At 37.8% G+C, this 22,056-nt stretch overlaps 1 protein-coding gene across 15 annotated transcripts in view; it reads left to right on the top strand.

Moving 5' to 3' along the window:
• LOC134808766 (uncharacterized) overlaps positions 1 to 22,056 on the top strand; it is a 418,516-nt gene that overhangs the window by 294,738 nt on the left and 101,722 nt on the right. For 10 of the 15 annotated variants that reach the window (XR_010152427.1, XR_010152431.1, XR_010152426.1 and 7 more), the window contains one exon: positions 10,738 to 10,877. Coding sequence is in view for 1 of the 15 variants with exons in the window: in XM_063797380.1 (XP_063653450.1) it covers positions 10,738 to 10,873 (136 nt within the window). In the remaining 14 variants the exon portion in view is untranslated. Of the gene's footprint in view, positions 1 to 10,737; positions 13,104 to 22,056 lie in introns of those variants that run through there. The other 5 variants (XR_010152437.1, XM_063797382.1, XM_063797383.1 and 2 more) reach the window with 2 other exon arrangements.

The following is a 22,056-nucleotide window of genomic DNA, read 5'->3' on the forward strand; positions in this document are numbered from 1 at the left end:
GAAGTAGAGCTGGACATGGAGTGGGGAAAACAATGACAAATGAATTTACTGGCCACTTCTGCATCCATCCTTCATTGTATCTGATTCAGAAAATCTTCAAAGATAATGGCTGTTTTTGCTTCCCAAGTCTCATGTGACCTCTGATTTTTGTCAATTCTTGCACAAAACCATGAAAGAAAAGATTTATGAAAAACACAGTTCCCGTTGTAACTCTGTTAACATTAGAACAATCCAGCACACCTGTCTTAGTAGTTTCTTTCCCAGTGCCTTTCCTGCAGTCACTAATGACACTGTTGTTAATAAATAATAAGTATGTATTATTATAAGCTCCAAGATAACATTAAAGTAACAATTAGTATTAATGGCCCTTCCCAAATTGTTTCTGATTTTAATTGAAATGGTCTTAGGGTTTTGTTAAGAATGAAATTTTCTGTTGGTTTCTGGAAAATTGCCTTCATTATAGCTAAATAGATTCCTTCTACTTATTACTTATTAGGAATGACTTTGGGATTGTATTAAATGCCTTTTCAGCATCTACAGATGTAATAATTTTGGTAATGTAATGAATTATGTTGATAGATTCTCTAATATTGAAATACTCTTTTATTCCTGAAAACAAACCCTTCCTGGTCGTACTGCATTATTATTGTGATACATTGCTGGATTCCATTTGTTAGAACATTATAACTTTTGTTTATGTATTCATAAATGAGTTTGCCCTTTTTAGCTTCATCTTTGTGCACTGTAGAGTATTTTTCTGGGACACTTCACACTGAAGACTCAGTAATTTGAATAGATCATTTGCAGCATTAATAGGTGACCAGCAGGATGGAGAAAGAAGAGGGGAATGTTCACTCTCAAAGCAGCTTTCCCATTGGTTGACCCCTGCGTCCTGAGATAAATTACTCACTGCACAACTCATCTGCAATTTCTCATGTCTTTCTCTTCAGCATGTTTATTGTTTCATTACATACTTATTAATGGGAAGGACCATCTGCTATGATGTTTTCATATAACAGATTTAATTAGTCATTCATTTAGTGCTGAGAAGTTAGAGGAAGGTATTCAATATAAAATGCTCTTTTAAATACTTTTTCCAAATTCAGTAAGAAATAAATACTATTTTCTGGCCATCCCCTCAACAAAATTAATATCTAAACATGTTAAAAACATAATTTTGACTCCATGAAGACCTCACTAGGAATCCAAGTTTTTTTCATGTATGTCAACCACAGTGATTTCAGAAAGTTCATATTAGGTTCATTCCATGAGTTTCATGTTGTCAGTCAATAAAAAATCAAACCTACTTCACATGTTCTCTGAACAGATTTGCTATTTGAATTACTAAAAGCAAGCAAGGATATGTGTACATTTAAAATTTATGCAGTTTGCTGTGAGAGAGGAGAAAAAGGTTGCCTTAGTTCTCACTTGCCTTTGTAGGGGACAAGCAGATATAGGTTTGTGGGGCTAATTCCAGGCTCCTGTTGGAAGAGCTCAGAAACAGAGCAAGGACTTTTAGGGGTCAAAGAATCCATAAAGCGAATTGGTCTGTGCCTGCCTCAAGCTGGGGTGTTAATATTAGTAGACAGGATGCTGTAGAAATGTGAGGGAGAAAACTATAAAAAGTGATATTTAAATTGCTGTGAAGCTCGAATTGAGCCCTTTTCCATTATTCCAGAATCATTACTAATATGAGGAAAGCAGAGAGAGACCCAAACCCAATGAAAAGCCATAGGAAGCTACAGAACACATGAAAATCCCAGCTGGTGAATAAAATCTATCACGTTGACAAAACAGCGTGAGTGAAAATCTTTTAAACATGCATCAGCTGCAGGAGCTGAGTGTTGAGAAATACAGGATTAAGATGATGCTGGAGAGAACTGAGGGGCACTTACGTTCACCCCTCTAGGAAAACCCTGCCTGTGCTCTACTGAGTCATACACCATTAGGGTGATAAGGCAAGCTCAGCTGCTAAAGACATGTCTTTCCTATAATGTATATATCAAAAAAACATGGCAGAGACGTTATGGCTCAGCTCCCTGAATCAAGTTATCTCTAAAATGAAGATTAGATATTAAATAGTTTTATTACTCTATTATTAGAGTTATAACAAATCTAAGTGCTAAATTCCTTTGAATATATTGTCCTTCATACCAAGCTGGCAATACCATAAAGATAACAACTGAGGTAGAATATTTAACAAATATTTATTGATCACCTACTATGTGCAAAACTACAAAGATAAATCAGACTTGGTCTTGGACTTGCAGGAGTAAAACTTCATGTTCCGTGAGGATAATAGACATACATAAATAACACCCAAGCTGACTATAACATGAAGAAGAATGGAGGAGTAGAATTCTGTCATGGTGTGTGTAGGGAGGAGGGTGAGGAAGAATGAATAAAGATGACAGTTGGGAAAAGATAGTGTATATAACATTCCAGTGTGGTCTCGGAGTTTTCATCCTGACTGGATTACTAACAAGCTACGTGACCTTCACCCAGTCTCTGTGCTTTCGTTGTCTCATCTGTAAAATGAAGGGGTTATTCTGTAATGATCTCTGAGGTCCTCCTTCAGAACAAAGACTGTTTAATTTTATTATCCTATTCACGTAGAATACTATAAGAATATAATGGCTCTCAGAAATAAAATTTAAAAATTTTTTTCCATAAAACAGTTTTAGTAACAGAGAATCTTATATATACTTTATAATGTATGTTTCTTCTTCCTGTATAGGAACTGTCTATATCAACACATTAGGAAGTCAAAAGGGAACATCTCTCAAAGTAGCATATTAGACTTTTGGGAAATAAATGCTAAAATATAGAAAAGTATAAAGAATAATACACCAATCACATTCTACACTAAAAAATAAAATATTACACATAAAGCTAAAGTCCTCATAACCACCATTCTTCTGTCCAGTTCTCCTCTTTTCAGTCCCCTGAGGCAACTACTAGAATTTGTTTTTTGGGGGTTTTTTTGTTTTTGTTTTTGAGACGGAGTTTTGCTCTTGTCATCCAGGCTGGAGTGTGATGACATGATCTCAGCTCACCGCAACCTCTGCCTTCCGAGTTCAAGCAATTCTCCTGCCTCAGCCTCCCAAGTAGCAGGGATTACAGGCGCCCACCACCACGCCTGCCTAATTTTTGTATTTTTTTAGTAGAGACAGGGTTTCGCCATGTTGACCAGGCTGGTCTCAAACTTCTGACCTCAGGTGATCCACCTGCCTTGGCCTCCCAAAGTGCTGGGATTACAGGCATAAGCCACCATGCCTGGCCTTAGAATTGTTTTAATCTATGCTTCAAATTCATTTTTCATATCTTAACATACATTTATAGATACATCCATAAGCAATACATAGAATATATTAAAATATTACATATCCTCTATTATTTTGCTTCTTGCTTTTAATGTTTAATATAATTTTTTTGGACCTACCCATCCGACAGTTTATTCTTTTTCATCGCAGTATAAAATTCATCATAATTTTCCGTTTTTGTAGATTTTTGGATTATTTTCAAATGTCTGATATTGCAATCAAGGCTACAATAAACACACACATGCACATCTTGTGCACTCATATGTACTTTCTCTGGGACATATATCTGAAATGGAATAGCCCATTATAGGGATATGTGTTTCCAAAGTTAATTAGATACTGACATATTCTTATCAAAGTGGTTGTACCAATTGACACTCCCCTCAGAGGTGCATGAAATTCTCACCTTCTTACAGATATTTGATACTACCTGACACTTAAACTTCTGACAGTCTGGGTTTAAAAATGGTATCCCATTATTATTTTTCTAGTGAAAATATTTTTTGGAATGTGCTTATTGGCTAAGCAGATTTACTTTTCTGTGAGCTGCTGCCTCGTTTCCTTTGCCAACACTTATGTTGTTGTATGTTTTAATTTTCAATTTTATGGTTTGATCTTATTTAAGAAAGCCTCCTTTACCTTGAAGCAACTTTAATAGTTTGAGCTTGTTTTTCGCTTTAGGTCATCAATCCAATATCTGAAAAATATTTTATGTGGGCACTAAGATAAAGAGTCTATTTTTATTTTTTTCTGTATGAAAAGGCAGTTGTCCGAAACCACTTATTGAATAATCTGTTCTTTCACTCAAAAATTTGTGAAGTAACTTCCTTCAAATACCAAGTTCCCACACATGCTTGGGTCTGTCTCTGGGCTCTTCATACTGATCTGTTGATCTAGCTGACTCTTCGTTATATTGTTTTGGTTCCTTGAGGGATTGGCTATATTTAATAAAAGGAAACTAGTTCAATGAGTGTGTTCATTTCTAATATCTCAGCCCAAAGATTTTCCTCCACTGCCCTCTGGGTAGCCACAGCCTCCTGGGAGCTACTGTGGGGAGATGTCCTCATGGAGTAGGCAAATGGTGGCAGAGCAAAGTGCAGCACAGGCAGGTCGGCCACTCCCAAGGTGGCAAGGTGACCAGTCGGCAAGTTCAAGTTGAAGACTGGACAATTTGGAGGCAAGATTCTGATTTAAGGGAGTTCTGGGCATTTTACTTGCCACTTCAGGATTGGATCCTTCTTTGGCCTTTCCCTGGCAGCTCCTGGCCGGTGGCCCACACTCAGACCACTCTGCTATTTCAGGATATTTGGAATGGCCTCTCTTTCTCCCTTCCTTTTTAGTCTTCACTGCCTCCCTACCATGTCCCTTTTTACTCCTTTCTTCAAAAGTTCTCTTCTTTCACGATAGTCTTTGATGGATGGTTAGAAAGACAGACAGAAATAGAGACTTAGATAACCAAATCTTAACAACAGTAAAACTAGTTTCTCCAGGGCAAGAAAGAACTTTCCAGGAATATAACTGCCTGAACACCATTCCTTGGAAGTCAGGGAAAATATTTTAGCTCTTGCCTGCATCCTGGTCATAGTAACTTCCAATTCAGAAAAGAAAAAAAAAAACTTAAATCCATCAACCAACTAATTTTCATATAAAAAGTCGGTTGAAATCCATTTTCTGCTCCATGCAATTTAGAAAAATTCAAGATGTAGGACGTGTTCGTTCCATTAGACATTTCTAACCTACAATGCTAATATAGAAAAAAAATCACTTTTTCCTTTCTGAAGGAATTCCCTCTCCATATATACCATTTATCCAAGTCCTTTCTAACTCTTAGAACTCACTTTTCTGGAAGAGAAGGTAACTTAATTGTCTCCTTTTGCATGCAACAATGCACTTCCTGGTGTCACTTTCAAGAGATTCCTAATTGTACTACAAGATGGAACAAGGAAGTTAAAGTTCGGAAACCTAATAACAGTTGCCAGATGATTGTGAAGGTTGCATCCCTGAAGAGATACTACATAGATCCAACCCCATGGCAACATCCAGAGTATAGATGGAAGGGTTCATGCCTGGTCCCATGATGGTAAAGAGCTGGGCTTCAGGGTTGTAACATATTTTGGACTTCTTGAAAGACGATCACAATTTAAAATTCAAGTACTATTATTAATTTCCCAGTTACAATTATTTGATATACTTCATTAAAATGTATTCATTAATTTTGTTTCTGTGTATTATTGATTTTATACTACATGAAGATGTTGATTTACCAGCCTTGGATCTTTTTTCACTAATTACAAGATTACAAAATTGTATTTTTCCTTTCTTAAATTGAGAATTGGGAAGAGGATACTCTGAATAGTTTTTCAAAATAAACTTTTGATAGCTGGGCACCAAATTTGCCTTTCTCAGATATTTTTTGTTATTTTTAAAAACAGGTATAAATAAATAATTGTAAATATTTGTGCTTACTGGTTCGAGTCCATCTACGCTCAACAGTTTTTTTTTTTTTGAATCACAAATCATGAAATCAAAGATATTTGAGTAAAAATAACATTCCCACCTCCTTATTTCAGAGGCATTCTCTGACTCAGCCCAGGGGGCAATATCTGCCTTTCTCTATGAGTTTTCCTGGGATCTCCTTTAAAAGAACTGTGGCAGAAGACATACAGTAGCCATCTTGTCTGATGGAAATTTTTATGATAAATGTGCTCCTATTGTTCTAGAATTAGAGCAGCATTATAATTTTATTTTACTCACCATTTTTTAGATCATTCTTGAATCTACCCTACTTTATATATTCTTTTTCTTATTATTTATCTTTTTTTTGTTATTATACTTTAAGTTCTAGGGTACATGTGCACAATGTGCAGGTTTGTTACATATGTATACATGGGCCATGTTGGTGTGCTGCACCCATTAACTTGTCATTTATATTAGGTATATCTCCTAATGCTATCCCTCCCCCTCCCCCCACCCCATGACAGGCCCCAGTGTGTGATGTTCCCCTTCCTGTGTCTAAGTGTTCTCATTGTTCAATTCCCACCTATGAGTGAGAGCATGCGGTGTTTGGTTTTTGGTCCTTGCAATAGTTTGCTGAGAATGATGGTTTCCAGCTTCATCCATGTCCCTACAAAGGACATTAACTCATCCTTTTTTCTGGCTGCATAGTATTCCATGGTGTATATGTGCCACATTTTCTTAATCCAGTCTGTCATTGGTGGGCATTTGGGTTGGTTCCAAGTCTTTGCTATTGTGAATAGTGCCGCAATAAACATACGTGTGCATGTGTCTTTATAGCAGGATGATTTATAATCCTTTGGGTATATAGCCAGTAATGGGATGGCTGAGTCAAATGGTATTTCTAGTTCTAGATCCTTGAGGAATCGCCACACTGTCTTCCACAATGGTTGAACTAGTTTACAGTCCCACCAACAGTGTAAAAGTGTTCCTATTTCTCCACATCCTCTCCAGCACCTGTTGTTTCCTGACTTTTTGATGATCACCATTCTAACTGGTGAGAGATGGTGTCTCATTGTGGTTTTGATTTGCTTTTCTCTGATGGCCAGGGATGATGAGCATTTTTTCATGTGCCTGTTGGCTGCATAAATGTCTTCTTTTGAGAAGTGTCTGTTCATATCCTTTGCCCACTTTTTGATGGGGTTGTTTGTTTTTTTCTTGTAAATTTGTTTGAGTTCATTGTAGATTCTGGATATTAGTCCTTTGTCAGATGAGTAGATTGCAAAAATTTTCTCCCATTCTGTAGGTTGCCTATTCACTCTGATGGTAGTTTCTTTTGTTGTGCAGAAGCTCTTTAGTTTAATTAGATCCCATTTGTCAATTTTGGCTTCTGTTGCCATTGCTTTTGGTGTTTTAGACATGAAGTCCTTGCCCATGCCTATGTCCTGAATGGTATTGCCTAGGTTTTCTTCTAGGGTTTTTATGGTTTTAGGTCTAACCTTTAAGTCTGTAATCCATCTTGAATTAATTTTTGTATAAGGTGTACGGAAGGAATCCAGTTTCAGCTTTCAACATATGGCTAGCCAGTTTTCCCAGCACCATTTATTAAATAGGGAATCCTTTCCCCATTTCTTGTTTTTGTCAGGTTTATCGAAGATCAGATGGTTGTAGATGTGTGGTATTATTTCTGAGGGCTCTGTTCTGTTCCATTTGTCTATATCTCTGTTATTATTTATCTTAATTGGCTTTCTCTGAAACTTATGAAGAAGTAACTTGGGCCAGGCTCGGTAGCTCACAGCTGTAATCCCAGCACTTTGGGAGGCTGAGGTGGGTGGATCACCTGAGATCGGGAGTTTGAGACCACCCTAACCAACTTGGAGAAACCCCATCTCTACTAAAAATACAAAAGTAGGCGGGCGTGGTAGCGCATGCCTGTAATCCCAGCTACTTGGGAGGTTGAGGCAGGAGAATCACCTGAACCCAGGAGGCAGAGGTTGCAGTGAGCCGAGATCACGCCATTGCACTCCAGCCTGGGCAACAAGAGCAAAACTCCGTCTCAAAAAAAAAAAAAAGTAACTTGAACTCAACAGGATGTACATACAACATAAAAAGTCATTTTAAAGGATTAGGGAAAAGACATTTTGAGACCTCTGTATATACTTTTTGTTTTGATTTCATTTTGCCCAAAACCATGTTTGATTTCTAAACTAAACCTAAATTTGTTTGTTCATTCAGTAAACATCTAATGGATTCTTGTTCAAGACACTGCTAAGCACCATGAGTAACATTAAATGAACAAGTCATTGTCCCTATCTTTGTAAAACTTACCACCTATTGGGGAAGTAAAACATTATGTTCTGGCTTCCATTATTTGTGTATCAGTTATATAAAAGAAGCATAAACTAAGGAAGTTTCAAAAAATCAATAAAAAATTTCTAACTGGGAAAACAAGGAAAAGTGGAACTTAAATTGGGAATTGGGGTACTTCTAAAAGCAGAAATGATGAGCAAGAAATGGGATGAAAAAAGATAGTGGCAAAATAGAAATGAGGATGTTTGAAAAAAAGAGAATACAGTAATTTAGAGGTTGAGTTCTGAGAGCAATAAATGTTTAGACCATTGGATGGACGGTCTTGAGCCCTTGTATTTAATTTGGAGCCAAGTGTAAATCCATAGAAGATTTTAACAGGGATGGCAGGTTGGAACTCTGTTTCAGGAAGATTGATTGGCAGTGATGCATAAGGTGGTATGGATGTGGTTTGGAGAACTTTTTGGGAGGCTTTACAATATTCTGTGTTTGAAGTAATGAAGATTAGGCAAAAGGTAGCAGAACAGGGAAGACAGAGGTGATAAGGCCAAATGGGGACCAGTGCCAAGGTGGCAGAAGTAATAAAGTATAATCCAGTTTGATGGTGGTTCAAATCCTGGATTTTAGTCCCAATTTAGTTAAAATCTTGAGGTTACAAGTTTTCCTGGGATCCACTTTTAACAAAGTGTGGTAGAACAAAGTGTGGCCATAGAATGGCTGTTTTGTTGTCTGACAAAAATTTTTCTTCTTGATGAGAGTGAGGGGTGTTAAAGTATCTTCAAGGAAATGGAGCATGTTAGAGTATCTGATTGAAAGAGAAGCTTGGAGTAAGAACTGCTTTGAATCTTAATCTACAACAAGATACATAACTTCTCTGAGTCTTTTTTTTTTTTTTCTGTCAAACAGAGATAATAATATCTACTTCGGGCCAGGCACTGTGGCTCACACCTGTAATACCAGCCCTTTGGAAGGCCAAGGCAGATGGATCGCTTGAGCTCAGGAGTTCAAGACCAGCCTGGGCAACATGGCAAAACCTCCATGAAAAATACAAAAAAGTAGACGGGTGTGGTGACATGCACCTGTAGTCCCAGCTACTTGGGAAGCTGAGGCACGAGAATCTCTTGAACCCGGGAGGCAGAGGTTGCAGTGAGCCGAGATCACCCCACTGCACTCTAGCCTGGGGAACAGAGCAAGACTCTGTCTCAAAAAAAAAAAAAAAAAAAAAAAAAAACCTACTTCATAAGTTCTTTGCAAGGATTCAAAAGTGTGTGGGCATGCACAAAATGTAGGGGAAGCATAAGATAACTAAATCCTAATCCACTCTTAAGAAGTCAGGATGTTGTGCCTAAAATAGAAAAAAATCAAGACGTTGTAAGGCCAGCATGTTCTTCAGAAATACAGACACAGATACTAGAAGAAACAGCTAAATTATTTGAAAGTGGTTGACTTTAGATAGTAGAAGTTGAACAAAGGACTACTATTTTCTGTTATAATTTATAGGATATTTTGACTTTCAAAAACATCTACTTAAAAGTATTGATAAAAATGAAAATTAAATAAATAAATCATCAAAATTGCATTGAGGCTAGGCTCACACCTGTGATCCCAGCACTTTGGGAGGCCAAGGCAGGAGGATTGCTTGAGGCCAAGAGTTCAAGGCCATTCTGGGCAACAGAACAAGATCCTGCCTGTACAAAAAAATGAAAAAAATATTAGGTGTGGTGGCACATGCCTGTAGTGCTAGCTGCTCAGGAGGCTAAAGTGGGAGGATCGCTTTAACCCGGGAAGTTAAGGCTGCCATGAGCTGTGATTGATCCACTGCACTCCAGCCCAGGCAACAAATCGAGACTTTGTCTCAAAAAGAAAAAAAAAACAAAACATGCATTGAAACTGAAAAGGCAATTGACTACTGTTACCTAATCATCATGAAAAATGATGTGTAATCAAGTTACCTGAAGATTAAGTTGTGGAAAGGACTCAACATACAAACATGTAGCAAGGAGATACTGAGTCATGAAATAGCAAGCTACATATTTTTTAAACATTTTCTTTCTTCACCAACAGTTTATATAATTTGTCAGTGAAATGCTATGTTGTTTTGGTGAAATGCTATAATGTGTTTCAGTTGTCATTTTAACTCCTCTAAGTCTTAGTTTATTATAAAGTGGGAGTAATGATTTTGCCTTTCTCATTAGGTTGTTGTGAGCATTAAATAAGATGATACATATGCAGTCTTTGACTGTGCCACACAAAAGGGGCTTGGTGAATGTTAGCTATTATTAATGTTTAAAAATAATATAACATTAATATTATCAGACTGTTTTCAATATAAAATATATTTTTATGTTTTCAACAAACAAAAATAATTTTTTGAATTTATAACCCATTGCTGTGGACAATATCTGTGATTGTTAATTGAATTCATTTGCAGTTATTAACATTGACTGGTAGAATTCAATATTATGGATAATGGTGACACCAAAGTAGTAATTTCATGTGGTTTCAATGTAAAGTATTGATCTAATCATGTGACCAACAGTGATAGTAACCTATCATTACAAGTACTGAATGGATATTTTAACCTCTATCTAATTGTGAACCAATAATTTCTCCTTCCCTTTCATGTATGGGGCCTCTTTTCTGTGTTTTCCAGGTTCTACAGAGAAGGCAAAGATTTTGAAGGCACAGGAGACTATCATAGATATTCACAACGGCATCTCCCTAAAGGATTTGAAAGCTTTGCATCAACCAAAGGAAAAGCACCAGTGAGAGTCAAGATACAGTTCTAGACAGGTGCTACTTCTTATTTAAAAGGTATCAAGGTCTTGTTCTTATGTGTTCAGATCAGTGCTGGAAATGATGAAGACAGAGAGACTGGAAGGAAGAACACAACAGTTGAGTGAGTATTAAGTATTCTCAGTTAGATCAGGGGTCCCCAACCCTCAGGCCAAGGACAGGTACTGGTCTGTGGCCTGTTAGGAACTGGGCCGCACAGCAGGAGGCGAGCAGCAGGCGAGTGAGCATTACCACCTGAGCTCCACATCCTGTCAGATCAGCAGCAACATTAGATTCTCACAGGAGCACGAACTCTGTTGCAAACTTTGCATACAAGGGATCTAGATTGTGCAATCCTTATGAGAATCTAATGCCTGATGATCTAAGGTAGAAGTTTCATCCCAAAATCACATTCCCCCCAACCCCTGGCATCTGTGGAAAAATTGTCTTCCACAAACCTGGTCCCTGGTGCCAAAAAGGTTGGGTACTGCTGAGTTAGATCATAACATTTAATCCTGATAATAACTCTGTGAGGCAAGGTTTGTTCGGCCCAATAAACAGCAGAAATATGGGTCAAATCTAGGTTCACAGTTGATGCTCATTCTACCATACATACTGCCTCTTGTAACAGGTATCCTAACAAGTACCTTCCTGGAGAGTTTTGTTGCCATATGACTTTTGTGTAGTTATTTATTTATTTATTTATTTATTTATTTATTTATTTATTTTGAGATGGAGTCTTGCTCTGTCGCCCAGGCTGGAGTGCAGTGGCGCAATCTCAGCTCACTGCAACCTCCGCCTCCTGGTTCAAGCAATTCTGCTGTCTCAGCCTCCTGAGTAGCTGGGATTACAGGCACGTGCCACCACGCCTGGCTAATTTGGGTATTTTTATTAGAGACTGGGTTTCACCATATTGACCAGGCTGGTCTCGAACTCCTGACCTCATGTGATCTGCCTGCCTCAGCCTCCCAAAGTGCTGGGAGTACAGGCGTGAGCCACTGCACCTAGCCTTTGTAGTTATTTTATTAGGCCTTTCAGACAATCATCTGCATGCATGTTATTTCCCAGCAAAGAACTAAGCTTAGGTGATTTTGCTCAGTTATTCTGTATCAGGGGTAAGCAACTCTTTTTTTAAAGGGAGAAATGGTCGTTATTTTAAGCTTTGGGGACCATACAGTCTGTTGCAACCACTCACTTATGACAGCCATAGACAATGTGTAAATGAATAGGTGAACAAGGCTATGTTCCAGTACAACTTTATTTACAGAAACAGACAGTAGCCATATTTGGCCCATGAGCTAATAGTTTGGCCAATCCTTGTGATATACCAATGATAGTCATTTTTTACATATTTTAGTCTACATAGTTTCAGAGTGCTTTGTCTCCTGTAATTCTTGGAACTCCCTAGTTCTGTATCCTGCAGTGATTCCCCAGTGTCCTTCACCATGGAAGCCTCCATGTTTTAATATAACAGAGCCTTGGAAACAAGGGTGTGAGGCAAGGACTTGAGCCAGTGCTCATCGTGGTGAAATTTGCATCATTAGAAGAATGTTTATAAAGGACTTTAGAGAAGTTAGAGTCAGTACCCCACTGCCTGCATCAGAACTAGCCCTGTGGTAGGAAATCTCATACAGAGGGTGGGCTCTAATTTCAGAGGATAAGAACCTGGCCTTCCACAGAGGTCTCAGTTGGAGCTATTGATTCTATGGTAGAAAAAGATGAGATTGACAGCACTTGAGCTACTAGTATCTAAATTCTCTTCAGGGAATTTTATGCCAGTCAGCTGCACCAATATACCCTGCCATGCTGGCAAGTGTCTTGGTTTAAAACCCTCCCCTGCTCTGCAACTCTACCAAATTATTCATGTTGGCCTGATTTTCTTACTCTTCCATCTTTTCTGGCATTTTTTGTTTTATGTGTGTGTCTGTGTGTGTGTGTGTGTGTGTGTAGCTGCTTTAGAGACATTCTGCCACCTTTCTGGACTTAGCTAGATCAGGGAGAGTAGGCAGGTTGTGATTGGAATCTTAATAACTTGTCAAAACAGAGCATTTAAATCCTGTTCATGTTATTTTATATCCTTCCCATGGAACACAGATAGCCAAGAAGACAAATAAGAGAGGACCCTTGGTATTTTTTCGTTGTTTGTATGATCCTGAGGGTTTTGATGAACTGGCTTTTGCAAGTTACATTGTCATTGTTCAAGCCAGCTTCAGCTGATTGATTTGGCAAGGATCCAAGGCATCGAAAATCAAAACAAAACAAAACGAAAAAGAAAATAAAAATTCAGATCAGATCAGAATACATCATAACAATGTAATCATTCAGCATCTCATCTGGTTACTTATAATAAGTTGTGCAGTGATAGAAATGGAAATAATTTACTCTGGCCACTCTGTGTTACTGTTAAATCATTTATGTGCTGTGAAAAGAACTGCAAACTGTTGAGACTCAAAGATCCCCTAACTGCATTCTCCCAAGGAATTCTCCACCACGATCCCCAGTTCTATTTCATATTTTAAACATTTTCTTAGAGTGTGAGCTTTATTATCCACGTTCAAATTCAGCAAGGCTTACTCGTCCAGATAGCTCACCATCAAGAAATACAGTAATGTGAAATTGAGCTACTTCTGACATTTTTATGGTTTGTGATATACGATACAACGTGATGTATGAAGCTCTTTGTAATAATTTTTAATTTTGAAATAGCTGATTCTTTGGGGATCATTTAATACATAATTCCATAGATTTTAGTGATACCAGGTATCTTTCAAGTATCATTTTAATTGAGCTCTGGTGCTTCTGTCCTATCAACTGTGAATCAAACAGGAGCCTATCAAATCCTATTGGGTGACAAATCATAGAACAAGAAAAAATTGATTCATAAATTATGTCCGAAGACAAATAAGATTTTTTTTTTTATGTATTTTTTTTTTATTATACTTTAAGTTTTAGGGTACATGTGCACATTGTGCAGGTTAGTTACATACGTATACATGTGCCGTGCTGGTGTGCTGCACCCACTAACTCGTCATCTAGCATTACGTATATCTCCCAATGCTATCCCTCCCCCCTCCCCCACCCCACAACAGCCCCCAGAGTGCGATGTTCCCCTTCCTGTGTCCATGTGATCTCATTGTTCAATTCCCACCTATGAGTGAGAATATGTGGTGTTTGGTTTTTTGTTCTTGCGATAATTTACTGAGAATGATGATTTCCGATTTCATCCATGTCCCTACAAAGGACATGAACTCATCATTTTTTATGGCTGCATAGTATTCCATGTGTATATGTGCCACATTTTCTTAATCCAGTCTATCATTGTTGGACATTTGGGTTGGTTCCAAGTCTTTGCTATTGTGAATAATGCTGCAATAAACATACGTGTGCATGTGTCTTTATAGCAGCATAATTTATAGTCCTTTGGGTATATACCCAGTAATGGGATGGCTGGGTCAAATGGTATTTCTAGTTCTAGATCCCTGAGGAATCGCCACACTGACTTCCACAATGGTTGAACTAGTTTACAGTCCCACCAACAGTGTAAAAGTGTTCCTATTTCTCCACATCCTCTCCAGCACCTGTTGTTTCCTGACTTTTTAATGATTGCCATTCTAACTGGTGTGAGATGGTATCTCATTGTGGTTTTGATTTGCATTTCTCTGATGGCCAGTGATGGTGAGCATTTTTTCATGTGTTTTTTGGCTGCATAAATGTCTTCTTTTGAGAAGTGTCTGTTCATGTCCTTCTCCCACTTTTTGATGGGGTTGTTTGTTTTTTTCTTGTAAATTTGTTTGAGTTCATTGTAGATTCTGGATATTAGCCCTTTGTCAGATGAGTAGGTTGCGAAAATTTTCTCCCATTTTGTAGGTTGCCTGTTCACTCTGATGGTAGTTTCTTTTGTTGTGCAGAAGCTCTTTAGTTTAATTAGATCCCATTTGTCAATTTTGGCTTCTGTTGCCATTGCTTTTGGTGTTTTAGACATGAAGTCCTTGCCCATGCCTATGTCCTGAATGGTAATGCCTAGGGTTTCTTCTAGGGTTTTTATGGTTTTAGGTCTAACGTTTAAGTCTTTAATCCATCTTGAATTGATTTTTGTATAAGGTGTAAGGAAGGGATCCAGTTTCAGCTTTCTACATATGGCTAGCCAGTTTTCCCAGCACCATTTATTAAATAGGGAATCCTTTCCCCATTGCTTGTTTTTCTCAGGTTTGTCAAAGATCAGATAGTTGTAGATATGCGGCGTTATTTCTGAGGGCTCTGTTCTGTTCCATTGATCTATATCTCTGTTTTGGCACCAGTACCATGCTGTTTTGGTTACTGTAGCCTTGTAGTATAGTTGGAAGTCAGGTAGTGTGATGCCTCCAGCTTTGTTCTTTTGGCTTAGGATTGACTTGGCGATGCGGGCTCTTTTTTGGTTCCATATGAACTTTAAAGTAGTTTTTTCCAATTCTGTGAAGAAAGGCATTGGTAGCTTGATGGGGATGGCATTGAATCTGTAAATTACCTTGGGCAGTATGGCCATTTTCATGATATTGATTCTTCCTACCCATGAGCATGGAATGTTCTTCCATTTGTTTGTATCCTCTTTTATTTCCTTGAGCAGCAGTTTGTAGTTCTCCTTGAAGAGGTCCTTCACATCCCTTGTAAGTTGGATTCCTAGGTATTTTATTCTCTTTGAAGCAATTGTGAATGGGAGTTCACTCATGATTTGGCTCTCTGTTTGTCTGTTGTTGGTGTATAGGAATGCTTGTGATTTTTGCACATTGATTTTGTATCCTGAGACTTTGCTGAAGTTGCTTATCAGCTTAAGGAGATTTTGGGCTGAGACGATGGGGTTTTCTAGATATACAATCATGTCATCTGCAAACAGGGACAATTTGACTTCCTCTTTTCCTACTTGAATGCCCTTTATTTCCTTCTCCTGCCTAATTGCCCTGGCCAGAGCTTCCAACAGTACATTGAATAGGAGTGGTGAGAGAGGGCATCCCTGTCTTGTGCCAGTTTTCAAAGGGAATGCTTCTAGTTTTTGCCCATTCAGTATGATATTGGCTGTGGGTTTGTCGTAGATAGCTCTTATTATTTTGAAATACGTCCCATCAATACCTAATTTATTGAGAGTTTTTAGCATGAAGGGTTGTTGAATTTTGTCAAAGGCCTTTTCTGCATCTATTGAGATAATCATGTGGTTTTTGTCTTTGGCTCTGTTTATATGCTGGATTACATTTATTGATTTGCGTATATTGAACCAGCCTTGCATCCCAGGGATGAAACCCACTTGATCATGTTGGATAAGCTTTTTGATGTGCTGCTGGATTCGGTTTGCCAGTATTTTATTGAGGATTTTTGCATCAATGTTCATCAAGGATATTGGTCTAAAATTCTCTTTTTTGGTTGTATCTCTGCCCGGCTTTGGTATCAGAATGATGCTGGCCTCATAAAATGAGTTAGGGAGGATTCCCTCTTTTTCTATTGATTGGAATAGTTTCAGAAGGAATGGTACCAGTTCCTCCTTGTACCTCTGGTAGAATTTGGCTGTGAATCCATCTGGTCCTGGACTCTTTTTGGTTGGTAAGCTATTGATTATTGCCACAATTTCAGATCCAGTTATTGGTCTATTCAGAGATTTAACTTCTTCCTGGTTTAGTCTTGGGAGAGTGTATGTGTCAAGGAATTTATCCATTTCTTCTAGATTTTCTAGTTTATTTGCGTAGAGGTGTTTGTAGTATTCTCTGATGGTAGTTTGTATTTCTGTGGGATCGGTGGTGATATCCCCTTTATCATTTTTTATTGCATCTATTTGATTCTTCTCTCTTTTTTTCTTTATTAGTCTTGCTAGCGGTCTATCAATTTTGTTGATCCTTTCAAAAAACCAGCTCCTGGATTCATTAATTTTTTGAAGGGTTTTTTGTGTCTCTATTTCCTTCAGTTCTGCTCTGATTTTAGTTATTTCTTGCCTTCTGCTAGCTTTTGAATGTGTTTGCTCTTGCTTTTCTAGTTCTTTTAATTGTGATGTTAGGGTGTCAATTTTGGATCTTTCCTGCTTTCTCTTGTGGGCATTTAGTGCTATAAATTTCCCTCTACACACTGCTTTGAATGCGTCCCAGAGATTCTGGTATGTTGTGTCTTTGTTCTCGTTGGTTTCAAAGAACATCTTTATTTCTGCCTTCATTTCGTTATGTACCCAGTAGTCATTCAGGAGCAGGTTGTTCAGTTTCCATGTAGTTGAGTGGTTTTGAGTGAGATTCTTAATCCTGAGTTCTAGTTTGATTGCACTGTGGTCTGAGAGATAGTTTCTTATAATGTCTGTTCTTTTACATTTGCTGAGGAGAGCTTTACTTCCAAGTATGTGGTCAGTTCTGGAATAGGTGTGGTGTGGTGCTGAAAAAAATGTATATTCTGTTGATTTGGGGTGGAGAGTTCTGTAGATGTCTATTAGGTCCGCTTGGTGCAGAGCTGAATTCAATTCCTGGATATCCTTGTTGACTTTCTGTCTCGTTGATCTGTCTAATGTTGAGAGTGGGGTGTTAAAGTCTCCCATTATTAATGTGTGGAAGTCTAAGTCTCTTTGTAGGTCACTCAGGACTTGCTTTATGAATCTGGGTGCTCCTGTATTGGGTGCATATATATTTAGGATAGTTAGCTCTTCTTGTTGAATTGATCCCTTTACCATTATGTAATGGCCTTCTTTGTCTCTTTTCATCTTTGTTGGTTTAAAGTCTGTTTTATCAGAGACTAGGATTGCAACCCCTGCCTTTTTTTGTTTTCCATTTGCTTGGTAGATCTTCCTCCATCCCTTTATTTTGAGCCTCTGTGTGTCTCTGCATGTGAGATGGGTTTCCTGGATACAGCACACTGATGGGTCTTGACTCTTTATCCAATTTGCCAGTCTGTGTCTTTTAATTGGAGCATTTAGTCCATTTACATTTAAAGTTAATAGTGTTATGTGTGAATTTGATCCTGTCATTATGATGTTAGCTGGTTATTTTGCTCGTTAGTTGATGCAGTTTCTTCCTAGTCTCAATGGTCTTTACATTTTGGCATGATTTTGCAGCGGCTGGTACTGGTTGTTGACATGATGAAAATGCATCACAGTACTGAAAGATTGGATCCCCAGCAATTAAATCAGGGAGTCTGGTTAATGGGATATTAAAACAGTCCATAGCAGATTGAGAGAGACTGAACAAGAACAGTGGCAATGTAAATAGGGAGGAATGGAGGATAGTGGAGGGTGGGATTTCTATGAGATTTTTGGAAGAAAGAATCAAACTGGAACTTGGTAGCTAATCTGATAATATGGAATATAGGAAGAGTGAATTGAAGATGATTGTAGTGTTTTGAGCTCCAATAAGTAGAATGAGGAAGTAGGGAGGGGAGTCTTAGGGGATTAGCCAGTGTCTCTGGGCACTCGGAGCACACTGTGTACATTTCTCTGTTCCCAGCCCTTATGACACCATATCTGTAACTATTTGTTTATGAATCTCTTTTCATCATTAATTCTGAGCTCTTTACACCTCATGATTTATATAAGCCCAGCACCCAGGACAGTATTCCAGGCATAGTTAAGGCTTCCATAAACACCCCTTTGGAATAAACTTTAAGCATATTAATATAGAAAGTGCTCACTGATTAGGCAAAATATGGCTGTTTATGCAATCGGAAATATGCAATAGACATTTTTGAATGTTATTAGGTTGTAGAAGTAGATTTTGATTATCAGAAACAAAATTTGAAATCCTGAGAACAGATTAATATTTTGAAACAGGATTGAAAAATTGACATATTTATTTAAAGGAATGGCTGATCAATAATGTCAGATACTCAAGACTGAGGGAGTTTGTAATGGTCTGCAAGAATACAGAGGATATTTGTGTTTTTTTAATTACTCAGTTTCTTTTTTTTTAAGATGTGGTCTTTCTATGTTGGCCAGGTTAATTTTGAACTCCTAGCTTCAAGCAATCCTCCCACCTCAGCCCCAAAAGTGCTGGGATTATAGGCATGAGCCACCATGCCCAGCCCCTAGTTATCCATTTCTAACTGCTATTGTAAATTATATTTAAAAAGTATAAATGCTATATTACTTAGAAGGTTTACTAGGCATTATATTAATTAGAAGGTTTACTAGGGATTAGCTTTTGTTTCTTTTAATAAATGTATGTATACTCCCCAGGGGAAAGGAAAACATTTCCATAAGCTAATCAGTTCAGATGGCAATAATTAATACATTAAAATGAGCTAATCATAAACTCATTTCAAACCACTCTCATTTAATCACCCAATGTGGAATAAAAATTAAATTTACTTAAAATTTACTATTGTAACTTTCATACCAACCACTATATTATAATGCCAGATATTCTCCATTAAAGATCCCTATTTCTAATCTCTTAGCATTTCCTGTACATAATTCTTTTTAGACAAAAGCATTACATGTTTTGGATACGTTCTGAAATCATTTGGGAGAAATTCGACAGAATGCCTGTTTAGCTGTCTTTTATTTGCATTTGAAATATTTAAAATGTACTCATTACCCAGTCTTCCTTAATGTATTGAATTAAGAAAACTGGGCCGGGCAGGGTGGCTCATGCCTGTAATTCCAGCACTTTCAGAGGCTGAGATGGGCGGATCACAAAGTCAGAAGATCGAAACCATAGGGGTCAACATAGTGAAACCCTGTCTCTACTAAAATACAAAAAAGTAGCCGGGCATGGTGGCACACACCTGTAATCCCAGCTACTCAGGAGGCTGAGGCAGGGGAATCGCTTGAACCCAGGAGGCAGAGGTTGCAGTGAGCCGAGATGGCACCACTGCACTCCAGCCTGGCGACAGAGCAAGACTCTGTCTCAAAAAAAAAAAAAAAAAGACGGTTACAGTGGCTCACACCTGTAATCCCAGCACTTTGGGTGGCCGAGGCGGGTGGATCACGAAGTCAGGAGTTCAAGACCAGCCTGGCCAACTTGATGAAACCCCGTCTCTACTAAAAATACAAAAATTAGCCTGGTGTGGTGGCAGGCACCTGTACTCCCAGCTACTTGGGAGGCTGAGACAGGAGAATTGCTTTAACCCGGGAGACGGAGGTTGCAGTAAGCCGAGATCGCGCCACTGCACTCCAGCCTGAGCAACAGGACAAGAATACGTCTCAAAAAAGAAAAAAAACAGACTCCAAACATCCTTGCATATATTATTTTGAAAATACAGTTGTTTTGTTGCTTATCTTTTTAAACAATCACAAAAAGTCTCCTCTCCTTAAAGAGCTTTAAGCTCAGACCATTGAAGAAAAAGAATAATCAAAGTTACTAACATTATCCAAATATTATTCTTATAATGTATCATAGGAATAAACAAAAGTGGGTTTTATTAGGCGATATAAGCTATATCTACTTAGTTATGAAATAACACAATTGGCACACTATAAGAAATTGTCTCTTTCCATGTATTCTGGGGTACACACTTCTCAAATTCAGAACAGTAACCCTAGGATGATTATCTTTTAAAAATCTATTCTGCATTCAAACTAGAATAGTATCTTAATATCTATAGGTGGCAAATTTAAACTCAATAGATGTAATAAAATCTAGGTTATACACAGGCAAAGAAATAATTAATGACATATAAGGCAGTAGTAAGAAATTCACACAGAACGACAAAGAAGTAAAGTAAAAATCGTTAAGATAAAGAGGATATATTGTGAGGCCCTAAGCCACATCTAAAAGTTGATCTTCAAGAAACAAATAGAAGGAATGGTATATGAAATAGAAGGAATATTTAAAAACATGACATCTTGGAAATTTCCAGAATTCAAAAGTTAGCAGTCTTCATGTTTAAATTGTGTCTTGAATAATGAGCAGGATAAATAAATAAATATAAAATCACATCACATCACATTATAAGGAATACCCATAAATACCATCATATAATGGTGTTTGGGAGAAAAAATTGTCAATTCAAAATTTTATACTCAACTATACTAACATTCAAGAAGGAAGGCAAAAGCACAGATCCTTACTGTGCAACCAGAAAGGATTCAAGCATATAAGAAACAAAGTCGGCCAGGCACAGTGGCTTACACCTGTGATCCTAGCACTTTGGGAAGCCAAGCTGGGAGAATCACTTGAGATCAGACATTCAAGGCCAGCCTAGGCAACATAGTGATACCCCATCCCTATAAAAAATTAGATTAACAGGGTGTGGTGGTACATGCCTATGGTCCTAGCTACTCAGGAGGCTGAGATAGTAGGATTGCTTGAGCCTCAGAAGTTGGGGATGCAGTGAGTTATGATTATTCCACTGCACTCCTGCCTGGGTGACAGAGCAAGACCCTGTCTCAAAAGAAACAGGAAGGAAGAAGGGAGGGAAGGAGAAGGGAAGGGAATGAGAAGGAGAGAACGAAAGAAAGAAATGTTAACCCAGAGGGAGGCATGGGACATAAGAAAGTACAACAAGCATAAAAATGATAAATATGTTGTTAATTGCCAATTGTAGAAAGGTTTAGTGATTTTTTTTTTGTTTTAAAAAAGGTTAATCCAAAAGTAAGAGAAAAATAGAATGGTAGAGGGTGTTATTTAATGTTTAATGGGCAATTAACATGCACAAATATCCATGTGATATGCAAGAGGAAGAGTTATGTATCTAATAACTTAATGTTTTAGACTTTAGAAAAATTTATTTATAAATGAATATAGTTTTCAAACTTGAAATGGAAAAGAATATGAAAATTTTTATCAATATAATATGCAGATTAAAAAGGAAATAAAAACAAAATAAATAGAAAATGCAAAATAACAATTTAGAAATGAGTCCAGGTATATCAGTAATTACAATACGTGTTCATTGAACATGTTGGATTCAGTAGGTTTCAATCAAGAAATAGTCTTGTATCCTTCCAACTAATCCCCTCCACACTCCTGTCTGATCTACTTCCTCTGACACGGACCCCATGGGTTTTTTTTGTTTTGTTTTGTTTTGTTTTGTCACTTTCAGGTATTAATAAACAACCTTCATTTTCAGGTAGTAAAAAATCTAGTCCCTTGTAAATCCAATTGAAAGCTCCTACCCTTTTCTACTCTCCTGCAGCTCAGTTCTGACCCAGACCTGGGAACTTCCAGTGGGAAAGGAGTCTCCTGGTTTGTCTTTTTGTGACTCCTCCCTGCTCTTGCTCCACTTCCCTGTTCTCTGGGCTGCCTTTAAAAGAAAATCTACA

Source organism: Pan troglodytes, chromosome 18, assembly GCF_028858775.2.
Source record: "Pan troglodytes isolate AG18354 chromosome 18, NHGRI_mPanTro3-v2.0_pri, whole genome shotgun sequence".
Taxonomy (NCBI): domain Eukaryota; kingdom Metazoa; phylum Chordata; class Mammalia; order Primates; family Hominidae; genus Pan; species Pan troglodytes.